The sequence below is a fragment of the Macaca fascicularis genome, chromosome 11 (genome assembly GCF_037993035.2).
Source record: "Macaca fascicularis isolate 582-1 chromosome 11, T2T-MFA8v1.1".
NCBI lineage: Eukaryota > Metazoa > Chordata > Mammalia > Primates > Cercopithecidae > Macaca > Macaca fascicularis.
Genome location: NC_088385.1, coordinates 137,938,745 through 137,958,076, shown reverse-complemented (window position 1 = coordinate 137,958,076; position 19,332 = coordinate 137,938,745). Strand labels below are relative to the sequence as shown.

Below are 19,332 nucleotides of genomic sequence, written 5' to 3'. Positions count from 1 at the left end.
TTTTCCCATTTATCATTTATTTGTCTATGTCTGTATTGCCTGTTTCTCCTGCGAGAACTGCATTCCTGGGCTGGGCCTGCGGGCGCTCTTCCCGTTGCCGCCCCCTACCATGTTATGCTCCTTAAGCATCACGTGTGGTCTCCTCTCCTTCATTCACACCCGAGGCTGGGCGTGGACACTTAAAGAGAAGGTTCGGCATATGTATTACCCAAAGCTGCACCCCGCACATTCCGGGAGCTTTGCTCTTCGTCACTATTCGTTGAATGCTCTACATTGTAATAAATAAAATAACGAGTGTGAAAGCATAAAAGCAGATCAAGAAGAGACAAACAGCACTTATAGCGGACTGGCCAGCCTGGGGCTCGGCCGGGCCCCGCCCCTCCCCCGAGGTCCCTCCCCTCCCCGCCCAGGCCCCTCCCCTCCCCGCCTAGGCCCCGCCCTCCAGGCCCCGCCCCTCCGGGCTCCCGCAGGAAAGCGCCGCCACCATGTGGGTGGGTGCGGGGCGCGGCGCGGGCCGGGCATGCGCAGAGCGCGCGGGGCGCGGTTGCCGTGGCAGCGCCGGCTCCAGGGAGGGCGGGCGCGGGGCCGGGATCGCTGAGCCTGAGGTGGCGACCGGAGAGCCCGCGGCCCGGCTGGAGGCAGCTCGGGACAGGCTTGAGCGGCGGGGCGCGCTGCCCGGCCGGCGGGGATGCGGGACCGGCTGCCAGACCTGACCGCGGTGAGCGGCAGCCGCGGGTAGCGGTTCAGGCCCGGCCGGGGCGGGGTCTGGAGGGCGGGCGGGGGCTCGGGGCGTCTTGGGCGGGGCTCCGGGTGGGTCGCCAGGGCGAGGATCTCGGGCGTTCTGGGGCGGGGGCTGCGGGCAGTCTCAGGGAGTCCTGAGCCGGGGTTCCTAGTGGGGCCCCCAGGGCGGGGGTCCCGGTAGTCCTAGGGTGGGGGCTCCGGGCGGGGTCCCCAGGGCGGGGGTCTCGGGGAGTCTTAGGGTGGGGGCTTCGGGCGGGGTCCCCAGGGCGGGGGTCTCGGGGAGTCCTAGGGTGAGGGCTCCGGGCGGGGTCCCCAGGGCGTGGTCTTGGGGCGGGCGGGCTGGGGGCTCGGAGGGGGCGGGGGCCTCGGGGAGTCCTGGGCAGGCGCCCCGGGTGGGGTCCCGAGGGCTGGGGTCTTGGGGAGTCCTAGGGTGGCAGCTCCGGGCCGGGTCCCCAGGGCGGGGTCTTGGGGCTTCCTGGGCGGAGTCCTCAGGGCGGGTTGGGGCAGGAGGAGGGAGCCGAGAAGGTCCCGGCCTCGACCCTCTCTCCAAGCGGGACTCCCTGTCCGTCACTCCGCCTGGCGGATTCTCTCTGGCGCTTACCCACCGGCTTAACCGTGGTCGACCCCGCGGTGTCCCCGCAGCGGGCTTCAGCCCCAGGGAGCAGGCCGAGTCCCTTTGGTCGCTGCTCTATTCCTGGGGCTTCACACAGGACCCTGCACCAAGCAGGAGGCAACAGATGGGTGTGACATGTAGGCGCCTTAGAGTGCTGGGTGCTTGCGGTGGGGTGAGCAGGAACAACAGAACAGCAGCTCGTGTCTGATCTCCCCAATAGTTTGCTTTGGGAACTGGGACTGTGTGTGTTGACTCTGAACACACCTAACGCGCCAACAGCCGAGCACACAGCAAATTATTTACTTTAGCAAGGGAAAAGCAGGTCACTAAAAATTTTGGAAGGATTTTGATGCATTCTACACATGTAAAGGTAACAGAACTGTGCATGGTGCAGTGACAGCGAAATGATAGCGATGGTCGTGCACTTTCCAAGCTTATCTAACCCAGGACAGCTTAGGCCAACAGAAGTAATTATGACTTTTTCCCTTTACAGTACAGGTACTAACTCATGCTGCGTGTGTGCACAGACACAGCCCCTGGTCTCTAAATTATTGGCGGCCTCAGAACAGGGTTGCTAAGGCCACAGCCCTCCGGCACCCATTGCATGTAATGAATTATTCTCTCTCCTCTTCTGCTAGAATGGAGCTGTTATGTACCCCCGAGTGGGAGAATAGAGAAAAGAGCCACTTAAATAATTATCTGTGTTCTGTGGTTCAGATGAGGAGCTCTGGTTGAGAAAGGCAATGATTTAATCCTTAGGATCATAGAAATTATGCTTTATATTCTTTCCAAGGAAGTTTCTTCACAGTGATTTTTCCTTTTTTATTAATGGACAAATATTCCCTGTGGTCCACAGATCAATACCATCTTAAACACAGCAAATTATAGTTGCGTTGTCTTGCCCGGTAGATTATCTTTCAGTGCCGTGTAGTAGGAGCTTAGATATTTATTTAATGAAGAAAAGCCGTGGCTCATGCCTGTAATCCCAGCAGTCTGGGAGATTAGGGTGGGAGGATCACTTGAGCCCAGGTATTGGAGATCAGCTTGGGCAACATAGGGAGACTCTGTTTCTCAAAAGAAATTAAAAAATTAGCAGGAGGCCAGTCACAGTGTCTCATGCCTGTAATCCCAGCACTTTGGGAGGCTGAGTTGGGTGGATCACTTGAGGTCAGGAGTTTGAGACCAGCCTGGCCAACATGGCAAAACCCTGTTTTGTAAAAATACAAAAATTAGCCGGATGTTGTGGCGCACGCCTGTAGTCCCAGCTACTCTGGAGGCTGCGGCAGGAGAATCGCTTGAACCCAGGAGGCGGAGGTTGCAGAAAGCTGAGATCGGGCCACTGCACTCCAGTCTGGACGACAGAAAGAGACTCTTTCAAAAAAAACCAACAAAACAAAACACACACAAAAAACTATCCAGGTGTGGTGACTCGCACCTGTAGTCCCTGGTACTCAGGAGGCTAAGCTAGGAGGATTCCTTGAGTCTAGGAGATAGAGGCTGCCATGGGCCATGATTGTGCCATGCCACTGCACTCTAGCCTGGGTGACAGAGTGAGACACTGTCTCAAAAAAAAAACCAAAAAACAAAAAACTTAATGTCAGTGAATGTGAGAGCTGTGACTATTTTAGCAAAAGATAGCCAAATTTATATGTTGGGGAATCATGAGAAGGTACCTTTTCTTGGCTTGAATAGCAAAAAGCAAATAAGGCAATTATTTGTCACTCAGTTTCTATATATCCCAACCCTTCCTGAAACAGTAGAACATGTCAATCAGTTTTGTTCTAGAGTGGCGGAGCTAGAAGTCAGCTCGTCTACTTCAATACCATCCTGCTTTAGATACAGCCACTGAGCAGTCAGAGAGGAAAGCTGTGGAAGTTTCCACTTCTGGAGTTTCTCATCTTGGGCAAATAATTTTTAAACCTCTCAAAACTTTTTCTTGTGTGTAAAATGGGGACAGTGGTATCGCTCTTGTCCACCTCATAGAGGGAGTTATGAAGCATAAAATTATCTAATGTGTGAAGCTCTGGGAGAAGGTGGGAGGGAGGAAGTGCTATGTAATTATAAGTGTGATTAATATTTACCAGATTTTTTTTTTAAGGAAGTTATAGAAAGCAGCCTTCTGGCCGGGCACAGTGGCTTTCACCTGTAGTCCCAGCACTTTGAGAGGCTGAGGCGGGCGGATCATTTGAGCTCAGGAGTTCCAGACCAGCCTGGGCAACATGGCAAAACCCTGTCTTTACAAAAAACATACAAAAAATTAGCCAGGTGTAGTGGCGCATGCCTGTGGTTCCAGCTACTCAGGAGGCTAAGGTGGGAAGATTGCTTGAGCCCAGGAGGCGGAGGTTGCAGTGAGCCAAGATTTTGCCACTGCCCTCTAGCCTGGGGGACAGACAGATTGAGACCTTGTCTCAAAAACAGAAAAAAGAGCAACCTTCTCCCTAGTATAAAATAGTAAGTTAAAACTGAATTTGAAGTTTAATAACTTTTAATATTTAAAAACCCATCTTAAAGTTACCAGATACAAGTTTAACTTCTCCCCCCCAGGAAATGTGTCCTTTCCAAGTAGTTCGTAGAGTAGTTGAATGTGTATTCACAACCATGCTTCTAAATGGCTGGTGTTTTTTTTTCTAGGTAAAGTTTAATATTTTGTTGATTAAAATGCCTCATCTACAATGTCCACATTAACAAAATATTTGTGATGCTTCCAAAAAGTTTATTTTATTAGCTATTGAAGCTTGTTCCTGAGAAAAATGTACCTCTGATAATTACATGGAAAGGGCTTAAAAATTAATTTGCTCAATATAATTTGTGTCGACAGATTTAGTTTCTAACCAGTGATTCTGTTTTTGAGCAACCAGTCATTTGGGCATAGAAAGTTTACGTGACTCGGTCCAGATCTCCTAGACTCTAAATCCAGGAAGATATTTCTGATTTACAGAAAGTAAAAGACTCGCCCGTCCAACAGGTACTTGAGTGTCAGGCCTCCAGCAGATCATGTGCTGGTGCAGAGAGACACAGCAGTGAACTGAGGGTGGGTGCGGTTGGTTGCATGCAGCCTGGGGAGGAAGAGTGACCGAGGTGTAATGAAATTCACTGTAGGACGTAAGCAAAACGGAATAGCTATTCTATAACATAACCACCCCAAACGTATTTTGATTACTTTTTTAAAAAAAGTTTATGCACATTGATATCTTTATTATATTTGATATATAGATGATATATGTATTTATTATAGTGAAGAATAGAGAAACCACATATTTCATCTGTGGGAATTGTTTGCATGATAATAAACAGTAAATATACAGTAGCTATGTGGTGTTCTTAGTTGACCTAAAAGAAATGAGAACATTATTTTTCATCCTGGTTTCAAGGTGGTGAATTGCAAATATAATCTCTCTTTTTTTTTTTTTTCCTTTGAGACAGGATCTCGCTGTGTAGCTCAGGCTGGACTGCAGTGGCACGATCATGACTCATTGCACCCTTGATCTCCAAGGCTCAAGCCATCCTCCCACCTCAGCTTCCTCAGTAGCTAGGACCACAGGCGTGTGCACCCAGCACATTTTCATACTTTTGTGGAGGTGGGGTTTCGCTGTGTTGCTCAGGCTGCTCTTCAACTCTTGAACTCAAGCAGTCTGCCCACCTTGGGCTCCCAAAGTGCTGGGATTTCAGGCGTGAGTTACCATGCCCGGCCTGCAAATATAATTTCTTAAAGGGCGGAAAACACTGCTCAGATATTTTTAAAAGTGATTTTTTGAAAACTTATGTTTGCCCATGTAGTGCGGAATGTTGCATAGTGAAGATTCAGGTTCCAGTTGATAAAATAAGATTAAGAGATTTCATTGGAACTTAAAATACTAAGAATTTCATATACGAACATAATTTTATATATGCATGTATTTATAGTTTAGAATTTCATAATTTATGCAATCCTGCCGAATTTTTGTATTTTGTGTGTTCTCATACAAACAGTTCCTACAGTTGGAGTGTATAGTTTCTCTATTCTTAACTATAATAGGTTTACTCATTTATATATCTAAACATGTCCTTTGGTTTGAAGAGCAAAATCTGTCCATTTTCACAGATTAATCACTTCTTGTTTTTAACGTAAGGTCTATTCTGAATGCAAGGAGCAGCGACTCTAAGAAATAACTGATCCCTGGAAGAGCTCCCCGGGAGCCCAGACCTGTCGCCCTGTGGTGGCGACAGGGCTCCTGCCTCTGGACTGATATGCCCCCTCTTCCCTGCCCTGGCAGGTGCTGCTCCCTTTGTCTGAACCACTGGACTTCTCCCTCTGCACCTTCTCTCTTGCCTTGTACCTTTTTTTTTTTTTTTTTTTTTTTTTTTTGAGACAGAACCTTGCTTTCTTGCCCAGAATGGAGTGCAGTGGCGTGATCTCAGTTCACTGCATTCTCCGCCTCTAGGGTTCAAGCAATTCTCCCGCCTCAGCCTTTCACGACACCTGGCTGATTTTTGTATTTGTAGTAGAAGCGGAGTTTCACCACATTGGCCAGGCTGGTCTTGAACTCCCAACCTCAGGTGATCCACCCGCCTTGGCCTCCCAAAGTGCTGGGATTACAGGCATGAGCCACCACACGCAGCCTCGCACCTTTTTTAGTCTCAGGTTAGGCATCACCAGGAAGCCTTCCTGTGTCCCCTTCCTCGCGTGTTCCCAGAGATGGCCCATCTTGTCTTGGGGCATTCTGGACACAGATGCAGTCCTGTTTTTTCCTGCACCCTTTCCCCGGCTCTTCAACCTTTTCAGGGCAGATGCATGTTGTCATTTGTGTTTGTGTGTCTCTGTTTCCATTTCTTGCCTTCTGTCATTTGTGTGTACTTTCCCACTCTCCTCCCCCTTGTCTGTGTCTGCCCTTTTCTTGCTCTTCATTCATTCATTGACTCGTTCGTTGACCTGGTCATCGCTGACTGGTGGCTGTGTGCCAGGTACTGCTGTGGGCCGGATGCCTGCGTTGTGAAAAGACAAGTCCTTGCTCTCATGGAAGCTGCAGCTGGGAGATAGGCAGCAGCTAAGCAGAGGAATCCATGTCTTTCGCAGTCCTTGCTGTGAGGGAATAAGCAGGGTGAGGGTGTGGGTGTGGCTCTCTTGGCCGGGCGGGTCAGGGGGCTACCCCTTGAGCTGACCTGTGGATAAGAAAGTGGCTGTGGACAGGGCTGGGGGAGGGCGCCCTGGGCAGAAGACACAGCAAGTCCAGAGGCCCAGAGTTGAGAACGAGGTCATGCAAGGGACAGAAAGATGCTGTCGGTAGTGAGTGAATGGTCAGTAGTGGGCGGAGGTGAGACATGAATGAGCTGGAGAGGTTGGCTGGAGCCAGATCATGTGGGTTTCTCTTCATCTTCACGACCTGATGTAAAGGGGCTGCCCCCAGCTCCCAAGTTTAAATCCTCTCTAGTTCAGGCTCTCCAGGCTTCATCATGTCAGTTTTGATCCTTATTCCTCGGGCGAGATCAAGGGATGGGCCCTTGGTAGCTCAAGATTAGCCTGGCAGTGTCTCATGTCCACGTGCCGTGCTGGGGGCATCCAATTTATTGCAACTGCTTTGGAGAGCAATTTGGCATTGTTTAGTGAAGCTGAAGACGCTTCAACCCCATGGCTCATGGTCCTCTCTCTGCGTATGTGCGTGTGTTCCAGAAAGCCATCCTGCCCCGCGCGCGCAGCTGTGTAACCGTGGTTTGTTATGTTACATTGTTGGAAAAGTGTTAGGGCCACTAGGAGCCTGGATGAATAACACATCGTGGCTTTTTATGTAAAGGAGCGTACGCAGCAGGTAAGATGAGTGTATGAGGTTGACCCATATGGTGTGGTTTCACCTAACACTAGAGCGATACATGCTGAGTGGAGAAATCTGAATGTATAGCTGAGAGGAAAAAAACCAAAAAAACAAAAAAAATGATTAAGTTGCAGAGGCAGGCCGGGTGCAGTCACTCACCCCTGTAATACCAGCGCTCGGTGAGACCAAGGTGGGAGGATTGGTTGGGCCCGGGAGTTCAAGGCCAGCCTGGGCAACATGGCTAGACCTCATCTCTAAAAAAAATATGTGTACCTATAGTCCCAGCTACTCAGGAGGCTGAGGCGAAGGGGTCGCCTGAGCCCAGGAGGTCGAAGCTGTTGTGAGCTCTGATCACACTACTGCACTCCACCCTGGGTGATAGAGCAAGACCCTGCCTCCAAAAAAAAAAAAAAAAAAAAAAAAAATTGCTTAAGGATAACACTACTTACATAAAGTCTAAGTGCCTGTTAAAAAGTATTTATATAATAATAATGGGAACAAGTGTTAGTAAAAATACAAAAAAATTTAAAACAGTGTAACATTTTATCGTGGGTATAAAAGTGTAATTCACCATACACAAATATGAGAGAGTAGGTTACGTTTAGCACCATAGTTACACACTGGCCCAGAGTCAGCATTTACTTACTTGTTTTTTTTTTTTTTTTTTTTTTTTTTTTTTTTTTTTTTGAGACGGAGTCTCGCTCTGTCGCCCAGGCTGGAGTGCAGTGGCCGGATCTCAGCTCACTGCAAGCTCCACCTCCCGGGTTCACGCCATTCTCCTGGCTCAGCCTCCCGAGTAGCTGGGACTACAGGCGCCTGCCACCTCGCCCGGCTAGTTTTTTGTATTTTTTTAGTAGAGACGGGGTTTCACCGTGTTAGCCAGGATGGTCTCGATCTCCTGACCTCGTGATCCACCCGTCTCGGCCTCCCAAAGTGCTGGGATTACAGGCTTGAGCCACCGCGCCCGGCCTACTTACTTGTTTTTTGAGACAAAGTCTCTCTGTCACCAGGCTGGAGTGGCACCATCACTGCTCAGTACAGCCTCAATCTCCTGGGCTCGGGGGATCCTCACAAGTGTGAGCCACCACACCTGGCTGATTTATGTATGTTTTGTACCAAAAATGGGGTATCACCATGTTGCCGAGGCTGGTCTCAAACTCTGGAGCTCCAGTGATCCTCCCAGTTAAACCTCCCAAAGCGCTGGGATTACAGGCATGAGCTGCCGCACGCGGCCGGCTTTTACCTACGTTTAGTTACAAGTCTTTTCTTTTTCTACCTAAGTGATTTAATTGTGAAAAATAAGTCAAAGTATTCTAGCAACATAGTACTAAAACCACTGTGTCTATGTCAAGGTTTGTAATTTATTTGTCTACAGTTACTATTTGTGTGGAAGTTCCTTAGCATGTGTGTGTGAACAACATGCAGAAGAAAGTCAGGATTCTGTCCAGCTTTGGATTCTGCCATTTGTGATAGTTCAGCTTCTGTTGAATTATAAATGATGAGTGTTCCAATGACTCTCTTTTCTGTTACACAGTTTCTACACCAGGAAGCTACCTGCTACCTGTTCCTGACAATAGTATTCACACGGGGGAGTTGTGATTTTACTATAATGCTTCTTTTAAGGAGACTTCTGTTAACATGTAACAGAAATGGAATGCTGATATTTAAATGTTTATCCTGTACTTTGACACTTGGGAAATCAAGTATGTCATATAGGAGAGTATTCCCTGGCTTTTAGTAAACGTTTGCCACAAGCGGTTTGGTTATTTACAATGAATACCCTCTCATAATCATGGCTGTTGTACAGCTGTTGCACTGTCTCAGCTTGAAAGACTGAACGTGGACATTCATTGAAGATGAGAATAATGTAGCTTAGGGATAAATCCAAAAAGATTGCTTTGGTCATTTTATTTTTTGAATGGAAAAGCAAAGACAGTATTATTGGGTCTGTTTCCTATTATCTGATCAGTTTTAAGAGTTCCAGGTAGAAATAAGACATATAAGTCAAGGCTTAGGAATAAGAAATAAGACGGTAGAGGAAACATATTCCAGTCATGTGGATCTTTCCTGGTCTACAGGTAGAGAACCACATTGTTTACCAGCAAGCGAATGACTCGGAACAAAAATCTGCCTGTGCCATGGGTTCAGAGTGGAGGAGGACTGACGCCATACCACTGTGGGGGTGCATTGCACAACATGGGACAGTCACCATGGGAGAGGAGGACTGAGCCTCTAGTTGTTTACACCACGCCACTGTGGGGGCCATCGCACAGCATGGGAAGGTCACCATGGAAAGCGACTTGCTTTCACAGGGAAGCGTGGTGCTGGGGAGCAGTGAGATGGGTGCAGCCTCTTTGCTGGAGCCGCAGGTGCAGTCTCCACAGTAGCATCTGCCTCGTGGGATTTGCCTCAAGATGGTCTTATGGTGTGGGGTAGGAAGTGGTGGGAAGGGGCGGGTGTCAACCTAAACAGACAGGCTGTGGCTTGACCATTGTTAAGCCTGGGTGATGGGGACAGTGAGGGCTCACCCATAGTATTCCTTCCACTTTTGTATATGTTTACAGTTTTCCAAATAAACAAAAATGAGGTGACTTTGAATCTAGAACCTAAAGTTACTGACAGAGCAGGGAGGTGTGAGATGCCCTGAGAGCCACGTGGCACCTCCAGGGTGGGGTGAAGCACTTTTATGGCCCCGGGCTCAGGGCCACAAGCGCAGTCTGCAGCTCAGTTTCAGCTCTCCGCCCCTCCTCCCCACCCCCTCCATGGGTATTTGGGTGAATGCACAGTCAACGACTTCACGTGGTCATGCTTCATTCCATCATTCCTGGCCGTGCACCTCTGAGACCGCACAGCTGAGAAGAGAAGGCAGATAGCCACAGGGAAGCAGTGAGACCCCGGGCCCAGCTAGTGGGATTTAGTTTGCCCAAGTGAGCGCTTGGAGACAGGGAGGGAGCAGGCTGTGGGCCCGAGAGGCGGGGCTGGCACACACGGGAATAGATCCTCTGTCTAAGAGAGGGAGTCCCTGCAAGGGGAGTCTGTGGGGCCTGGCCTGCGTGGCTGGTGGGGTCCACAGCACAGCTCCTCCCCCATCCCATCTTCCCCCAGGGTAGAGTGTGCTTGTCAGAGCAGAGTGTGTGGAATCACAGCCACAGGCCGCTTCTGCTCTGCTGTCCCTGCTGAGTGATCCCTGCACTGTGTTTCCGCCTCCTCACTGGCAACGTGGGGCCCATAAAACCAATGAGAACATGTGTGGAGCGTGTTTCAAATTGCCTGCCGCTTGTGCGCTGGCACTAAAGGACAGCTCTTACTCTTTTTAAGAGGTTCAACATGGTACAGCTGTTAAGATGGGGAGTTTTGGAAAGTCAGATGGACTGGCTTCACCTACTGGTTCGGCACCGCTTCGCTCCGAGACCATAACCATTGAGCATGTGCTCTACTCTGAAGTAGCCATGCCAGTACCTGCCTCATGGCGGGGATGGGGGTGTGGTACCAGGAGGATTGACAGATAACACACCTGGCCTGCCTCCTGCAGACCCTGGGCACTGGCACTCAGTATCTTCAGCCGTTCTTTTTTGGTTTTTAGAGTGGTGTGGGATCCTGGAGAAGAGTGTTAGACTATGTGGGGTCTGTCTTAATGTTAGTTTCTGCTGCTTGTCAGTTGATTGCCATTTTGTCTTGAAGTGCTTCTTTGCTTAGAATGACAAGTGTACGGGCTGGGTGCAGTGGCTCATGCCTGTAATCCCAGCAATTTGGGAGGGTGAGGTGGGCAGATTGCCTGAGCTCAGGAGTTCGAAACCAGCCTGGCCAACATGGTGAAATCCCGTCTCTACTAAAAATACAAAAAAATTAGCTGGGTGTGGTGGCAGGTGCATGTAATCCTAGCTACTCAGGAGGCTGAGGCGCAAGCATTACTTGAACCCAGTAGGCGGAGGCTGCAGTGAGCCAAGATCCTGCCACTGTGCACTCCACACTCCAGCCTGGGTGACAGAGCTAGACTTTGTTTCCAAAAAAGAAAAAAAAGAGTAGGGACTAGAAGTAATTTCAAAAGCCTTTATTGGTTTATATATTAATATGACCCATGAAAGTTGTGTTACCTTATAAAACACTGATAAATATCTTATCCTTAGGGTCTTCTGATGGAGATGGGAGAATACTATCTGTATTTCATGGACAAGAGGCAGAGACTGAGACAAGCTAATGGGCTGCTGGGGAGGAGGCTGGAGCCCAGGTCTTCAGCTCCTGATCAATGGTCGTTCTTCTGGATGATGTTGGGGTTTTGTTTTGTTTTGTTTTTGTTTGTTTTTAGATACAGGGTCACTGCAGCCTCAACCTTCTGGGCTCAGGTAGTCCTCCCACCTCAGCCTCCCAAGTAGCTGGGACCACGGGCATGTGCCACCATGCCTGGCTAATTTTTTGTGGAGACAGGGTTTAATCTTGTTGCCCAGGCTGGTCTTGAATTCCTGGACTTAAGCAAGCCGCCCTCCTCAGCCTCCTAAAGTGCTGGGATTACAGGCGTGAGCCACTGTGGCCGGCCAGTGTTTTTACTGTTCATGGAAAATATGCAACACAAGCAGGTTCGCTTCTTGAAGGTGAAACTGGCCTGTGTGATGTTGACTTACATAGTGAGAACTAAACGATTCTAAGCAGCTTAGTTCTGAGAAAGCCACCCCTTGCTTCTGTGCAGGTCTTGCGCCTTCCCGGCTGCTTCAGCCAGGATCTGTTCTGTTGAAAATGTTGTGGAGTTCAGCTGGGGTAGATAGTGGTGGCTGCTAGTTTGTTACAATTTGGTGCTCTAGTGAGTTGAGATCTTGTGGGTATTGAACTGTTTTTGTATTTCAGTTCTCTATTTGTGCCTACATAAAAATTTTAAAAATCTGAATTTTCCATTTTTCATTGTAGTGTAGGAAGAATGATGATGGAGACACAGTTGTTGTGGTTGAGAAAGACCATTTCATGGAGGATTTCTTCCATCAGGTAAGAGCGTTTAATGAAACCCAATCATAGCCTGCCTACCTGCCCTCCCTCCCTCCCCCTCCCCCTTTCTCCTTCCCCCTCCCCCTTTCTCCTTCCCCCTCCCCTCCCTTCCTTTCCTTCCTTCCTTCCTCCCTTCTTTCTTTTTCTTTTTTTTTCTTTTTCTTGTTTTTGGAGACAGAGTCTCACTCTGTTGCCCAGGCTGGAGTGCAGTGACACAATCTCAGCTTACTGCAACCTCTGCCTCCCAGGTTCAAGTGATTCTCTTGCCTTAGCCTCCCAAGTAGCTGGGACCACAGGTGCGTGCCACCACGCCCGGCTAATTCTTTTTTTTTTTTCATTTTTAGTAGAGATGGGGTTTCACCATGTTGCCTAGGCTGGTTTCAAACTCCTGAGCTCAGGCAATCCGCCTGCCTCGGCCTCCCAAAGTGCTGGGATTACCAGTGTGAGCCCCCGCGCATGGTGGCTTTCTTCTTTAAAGATGTGTATCAATATGATTGTGCATTTTATAATATTTGAAATAATACTTAAGCGAATATTTTAAAAAGTTGTTTGAATTACATAAGTTCTCTGGAATTTTTAGTATGATCACAATGTTAATATGAGAAAAATGCGAATCATCGTTCTGGTGCAGTCCAGGAGGGAGTTGGGTGCGGATGGTGGAGCTGTGCACGCGGCCTCCGCGTGTGCTGGGGCCAGGCCTGCAGCGCCCTCTGCTGGTGGGTGCCCGCTTCTCCCACCCGGCGCTGGCTGCTGCAGGAGCGCCTCCTCCTTGCAGGCTGCCTTTGGGAGGTCCTGCGGCGCCCCTTAAGAGAGTTTTACAAAGGCCTCCCTGCAAGACCGGCAGTGTCTCAGAACGAGGACTCCTTGGTTCTTCAGGAAGTGGTGGTTCCGGCAGCAGAGGTGGCACCTGGCTGAGGCGCAGGGGTCAGGTGTGCGTGGCTCCCACCAGCACTGCCGCCCCTCCACTGGTGGGAGTGAGTCCTGGGGGCAGGTGCATAGAGCAGAGGGCTCAGGGTCTGAAATCGGTGACTGATCAGCTGTATATGAGCTCAGGTAGAAGACTCAGAGGAAAGTCACTGGTGACCCAGTGGCTGATATTTTAAGACGTGGCAGCCTGCCAGTGCTGGGATCCTGTCTGAGGTGTGAGGCCTCCCCCTCCTGGTTATCTCCCCAGCACAGCTCTTGGGCTTAGGCCCTGCTGAAATTCTCAAACCTAAGAACTATCTGATCTAATGTTGCATAATTTCAAATTTTTGAAATTGAGTCATAGAACAAATACATTGACCTTGTAAAACGTGAAGGAACGAAAACACATGTCCAGTGGGTTTTTTAATGACAGAACCTTCGTTGCAGGACTCGCCTTGATTATGCTGAGTCTCATGGGATAGTTTCACTCGACAGCCTCAGCTCGCCTAGCAGTGCCTGGATTTGAACATTTTAAGAGGTTTATAAAAGTATATGGAAAGTTATTAGTTTTTCAGACTCAATCAGAATTTCTTGAATATCTCACATAAGCCTAGTCACTGGTTTTCTAGTATTTGTTAGTTGCTACTGTTATCTAAAGGAAAAAAACATGAGATTAAATTATAAGCTACAAGGAAGTTCCTTTGAGGTATAAAGGAGTTAAGATGCTCGGATTTCCTGATTTCACTTCTTGGAAATGAGACTTTTAAAATGGTCTTTAGCCTTCCTGGCCCCTTTGTCAAATTATTATTTTTCCGATTTTATTCCTTTTACTTGGTTGCTTAACTCCATGCAAGTTCTTTGTAAAAATGTATTTATTTTAAAGAATCTCCTGCCATTAAGTGTTGCATTTAATAGAAAAGTTACATAGTGCAGGCCGGGTGCAGTGGCTCATGCATGCCTGTAAGCCCAGCACTTTGGGAGTCCGAGGCAGGTGGATCACCTTAGGTCAGGAGTTCCAGACCAGCCTGGTCAACATGGCAAAACCTGTCTCTACTAAAAATACAAAAATTAGCCAGGCATGATGGCAGTGCCTATAATCCCAGCTGCTTGGGAGGCTGTGGCGGGAGAATCACTGGAACCCAGGAGGCGGAGGTTGCAGTGAGCTCAGAACACACCACTGTACTCCAGCTTGGGTGACAGAGTGAGACTCTGTCTCAAAAAAAAAAAAAAAAAAAAAAGAAAAAAAAGAAGAAGAACAGAAAAGTTAAGTTGTGCAATTCACTGACTGCCATTAAGCTGTGGTCTTTGTCTGTCTGGTGCCAGTCTGCTTTGCTGCTGGCGTCTCGGGGCATGTGGGAAACAGGTTACTCGTGCGTTAGGAAGGCTTGCCCAGTGCTTGTCCTCACTGGGTTCTAACTTAAGCTCAATCTTTCATTTGTTAAATAGTCAATTTAGTTTGCACTTAATTTCTGTGAAATGACTTCCTAGACAAATACAGAAGCAAGTAATGTTTGTTAATATAAACTCATTCTGATCTTCAATATCACATAGAAGTTTGCAAGAGAAATGGATTTCACACGGCGAGTGTTTGGTTAACACTAAAACAGTGCTCTGAAGGGTGGCCAGGGAGCCTCGTTTCTGCGAAGACGATTTATAACGGAGCCAAAGGCCCCCCGTGCTGTGTTATTTCCGGACATAAAATGCTAGCTGGCACCATTCTCTCTCGGTGCCTCTCTGGGTGCGGGTGTGTAGCCCTGCAGTTTCCTGTTCCTCTGGAGCCACACGGGGGCTTGGAGTTAGCAGCGGTATATATTGCAGAACTCTCCAAGAGTTAAAATAATGTTTTTTTTCTTTTACTTTCTAACATATGTGTATTACTTTAGAAATGGTAATTTTGCTTTCTTTTCTTGAGACGGAGCCTCACTCTGTCACCCAGGGTAGAGTGCAGTGGTGTGATCTCGGCTCACTGCAGCCTCTTCCTCCTGGGTTCAAGCAATTCTCTTGTCTCAGCCTCCTGAGTAGCTGGTACTACAGGCACGCCACCACGCCTGGCTAATTTTGTATTTTTAGTAGAGACGGCATTTTGCCATGCTGGCCAGGCTGGTCTTGAACTTTTGATCTCAAGTGATACGCCTACCTTGGCCTCCCACAATGCTGGGATTACAGGCATGAGCCACTGCCCCTGGCCTGCGTGATTCTTTAATACTTAGACTTTTCAAATCTGGTCTGGGGCTTGGCCTAGGAGTCCTTGGGGTCCCTAAGATCCTTTCAAGAGGATTCTGTGGTCAAAGCTCTTTTCAAAGTAATACTAAGATGATCATTGCCATTTTTACTCTCTTATGACTGCACAGTGACGGAGTTTCTCAGAGCCAACACACCAAACCCAAGAGTAGCTGTGATGATCAGGGTGCTTTCTATTAAGCTAGACATTAGATTTACAAAAAGTGCAAATCACTGCCCCTGTTTCCACTGATTTTTTGGAGATCTATTTTTTCACAGAAATGTGTTATTTATGTTGACATGTGTGTCAGTTTCCTGCTGCTGCTGTAACAAATCACTGTGGTTCAACAACACGTTTATCACCCCCTCCTAGTTCCAGGGCCTGGAGAAGCTCAGGTGCTGGCAGGGCAGAGCTGCGAGCCTCCTGGAGCTGCCTTCCTCTCCCGCTTCCGCAGGGGGCCTGTGTTCTTGGTTTTCCTCCACCTTCAAAGCCATCACTCCAGCCGCTGTTTTCATGATCAAGTGTCCCTTTTCCAACATTGGTCCTCTTGTCTTGTCTTGTAAGGACTCCTGTGGTTCCATTGGGCCCACCCAGATAATCCAGGGCAGTCTCAAGACTCAACTGGATCACATCTGCAAAGTTCCCTTTGCTGTGCAAGGCGACATATTCACAGACTCCGGGATTAGGACGTGGATTGTGCCACGACATGTAATGGTTAATAATTCTTTCTTTTTTTTTTTTTTAAAGAGCAAGATCTTGCTCTGTTGCCCAGGCTGGAGTGTAGTAGTATAATCACAGCTCACTACAGCCTCAACTTGCTGGGCCCAAGTGGTCTTCCTGCCTCAGCCTCCTGAGTGGCTGGGACTGCAGGCATGGACTATTGTGCCCAGCTAATTTTCTTTTCTTTTAGTTTTTGTAGAGATGGGGTCTCTCTGTGTTGCCCAGGCTGGTCTTAAACTCTTGGCCACAAGTGATCCTTCTGCCTTGGCTCCCAAAGTGTTGGGATTACAGGCATGAGCCACTGTGCCTGGCCTATAATTACTATTTTAAAATGAGGAAGGAGGTAGGAGCTGGCAGCAGAGCATCTTGCTTCAGGGCTCACCTTGCTACTTCTGTGCTGGATGTCCCTCTACTGCTGTCTTCTAAGAACACTTACGACTTTAACCCATTTATGCCTAGTGTTCCATTATTGGAATGCTAAGCTTGTGCGAGTTATTTATATCCTAGTGCTCAGGGTCATCGCCAAGGTCTGATTTTTCACACACACGAATTGTAGCCTCTGGCATAAATGGGTTAATGAGGACCCACCTGGAGAATTCAGGGTAATTTCCCATCTCAAGATCCTTAGTTTAGTCACATCTGCAAAATATCTTTTGTCCTATAAGGTAACTTACAGGCCCAGGGATTAGGACCTGAACCTCTTTAGGGTCATTTTTCAGCGTGACATAGAGGTTTTTGAAGATAATGTTATGACTCCATCTAGATAAATCTTGCTAATGATACATTACATTTTGAAACACATATTGAATTTAAACATTTAGAGGTCAAAGATAACAATTATGAAGGTTTGGCTGTGTGAGCTGTAGATACCTCCTCCCATAAGAGTATTATTATTATTATTTTCTTTTTTTTTTTTTTTAGACAGAGTTTTGCTCTGTTGCTCAGGCTGGAGTGCAGTGGTGCGATCTCTGTTCACTGCAACCTCCGCCTCCTGATTCAAGCGATTTTTGAGCCTCAGCTTCCTGAGTAGCTGGGATCACAGGTGTGTGCCACCTCAGTCGGCTAATTGTTGTATTTTTAGTAGAGAAGAGGTTTCTCTATGTTGGCCAGGCTGGTCCCGAACTCCTGGCCTGAAGTGATCCGCCCACCTTGGCCTCCCACAGTGCGGGGATTACAGGTGTGAGCCACTGTGCCGCATGTTTTATGGGCTTACTTCCTGGTTATACTGAAAATGGGTATTAGTAGTAGTACGCTTCTAATTGGCCCCGTCTGTGTCATGCTTGGGACTTGACTAGAAATTTTTACAGCCTGATAGGTTTTCCTGGTGAATGGTGATTGGTACTGCTTTAGGTATGAAGGCAGAAATATTCATAGGGTATATCTTTATTTTTTAAATTTAATGAGACTGCCGGGTGCGGTGGCTCACGTCTGTAATCCCAGCACTTTGGGAGGCCGAGGTGGGCAGATCACGAGGTCAGGAGATCGAGACCATCCTGGCTAACACGGTGAAACCCCGTCTCTACTAAAAATACAAAAAAAAATTACCCGGACGTGGTGGTGGGCGCCTGTAGTCCCAGCTACTGGGGAGGCTGAGGCAGGAGAATGGCTTGAACCCGGGAGGCGGAGCTTGCAGTGAGCCGAGATCGCGCCACTGCACTCCAGCCTGGGCGACAGAGCGAGACTCTGTCTCAAAAAAAAAAATTATATCAGTGTGAGAATGGGAGAGGCTTTTTATTTCTTATGTGGTAATTATTTATTTCCCTCCTTTATTCTTCCCCTTTTAGGGCATGAAAGTGGTCACAGATTTGAGTTTGCCATGCTATAATGACTCTCTCTCTCTCCTAGGTTGAGGAGATTAGAAACAGTATTGATAAAATAACTCAGTATGTTGAAGAAGTAAAGAAAAACCACAGCATCATTCTTTCTGCACCAAACCCAGAAGGAAGTAAGTTGTTGGTTTTAACAACAAAAAGTTTGTCTGTCTGTGTGTCTCTCTTGCTGTCTGCAGCACAGGCCTCGACTCTGGCTTCACGTTAGATGCAGGGGCGTTTGTACGAAATGCTGATAAGCTAGAGAGTCTGAGGCGTTTGGCCTGGGGCGAGCCAGGGCGTCTGTATGGTTTGTTTTGAAGCTGCCCATGTGATTGTCATGGGCAGCCCGAGTGAGGACCACGGATGGATCAGATCCTAAAGAATACACGAAAGTGGCTTCGCAGAGCTTAGGAGCCAAGATTAGACCACAGGTCAGCAAGACAGCACTTTATGTTCAGAGGGCAGTGAATCCGGGATTGATTTGGAAAACAGTACTTGTAAGAGCAGAGTGAAATAGGAAGACACACTGAGGTGACTCTGAAAGTCTTAAGGAGGAGCTTTTGTATGGACTGTGCTGCGTTCAGTGCCTGTGGAGGATGGCACAGAAGAAATGCTTTTTTTCTCTTTATCTGCTTCACATTTGCTTCCTTTTGAATCTGAGGCACACAGAAGAGTGAAAGGAGCTCAGTGGAAGCAGCTGAAGAACCTGGATTTTTGTCCCAATTTGCTTCCCCACGGTATTTGCATCTCCTCATTGGGAGAAAAGACATGATTTTATTTTATTTATTTATTTATTTATTTTTTGAGACGGAGTCTTGCTCTGTCGCCCAGGCTGGAGTGCAATGGCACAATCTCGGCTCACTGCAACCTCTGCCTCCTGGGTTCACGTAATTCTCCTGCCTCAGCCTCCCGAGTAGCTGGGACTACAGGCGTCCACCACCATGCCCGGCTAATTTTTGTATTTTTAGTACAGACAGGATTTCATCATATTGGCTAAGCTTGTCTCGAACTCTTGACCTTGTGATCCACCCGCCTCGGCCTCCCAAAGTGCCACCGCACCCAGCCATATCTACTTTAAATGTCATTTTCTCTGTTTGTTGTTGGCATATAGAAATACAATGATTTTTGCATATTGGCCTCGTACCCCTTGCCTAATCAGTTATTAATTCTAATATCCTCTGTAGCTAATGTTGGATTGTCTTTGTCCCCAATCATATCATTGTGAATAATAGTAACTTTTTTCCTTGCAGCTCTTATGCTTGTTAGTTTTAACTGACTTAATTAGCTGACCTCCAGTACAGTATTGAATGGAAGTGGTGATGGGGGCACACGTATTTTTGGTCTTGGAAGAAAGTTGCCAGCAAATACATTTTTTGTTGGACTATTACTTAGTGTAGCCGTACGTTGAAAAAATAAAGTAGTATTAAATTGAAAAAGAACGCATTTTAAAATTGTGTGTGTCTTGTAAAATAAGGTTCTGAGCCTCTGTTTGTGCCTTCTCAGTGGCTCAGAAGTGTGTTTCCCAACATGTTTCTGGAGCCGCCCTCTCATGAGCTAGTC

At 47.8% G+C, this 19,332-nt stretch overlaps 1 protein-coding gene across 14 annotated transcripts in view; it reads left to right on the top strand.

Moving 5' to 3' along the window:
* The first annotated feature begins 524 nt into the window (after positions 1-524).
* The window catches only part of STX2 (syntaxin 2), a 50,899-nt gene continuing 32,091 nt past the window's right edge, over positions 525-19,332 (top strand). For 12 of the 14 annotated variants that reach the window (XR_012420852.1, XR_012420851.1, XR_012420850.1 and 9 more), the window contains exons 1-3: positions 525-718; positions 12,040-12,114; positions 17,807-17,906. Coding sequence is in view for 6 of the 14 variants with exons in the window: in XM_045366318.3 (XP_045222253.1) it covers positions 689-718; positions 12,040-12,114; positions 17,807-17,906 (205 nt within the window). In the remaining 8 variants the exon portion in view is untranslated. The remainder of the gene's footprint in view (positions 719-12,039; positions 12,115-17,806; positions 17,907-19,332) is intronic. The other 2 variants (XM_074008426.1, XM_074008427.1) reach the window with 1 other exon arrangement.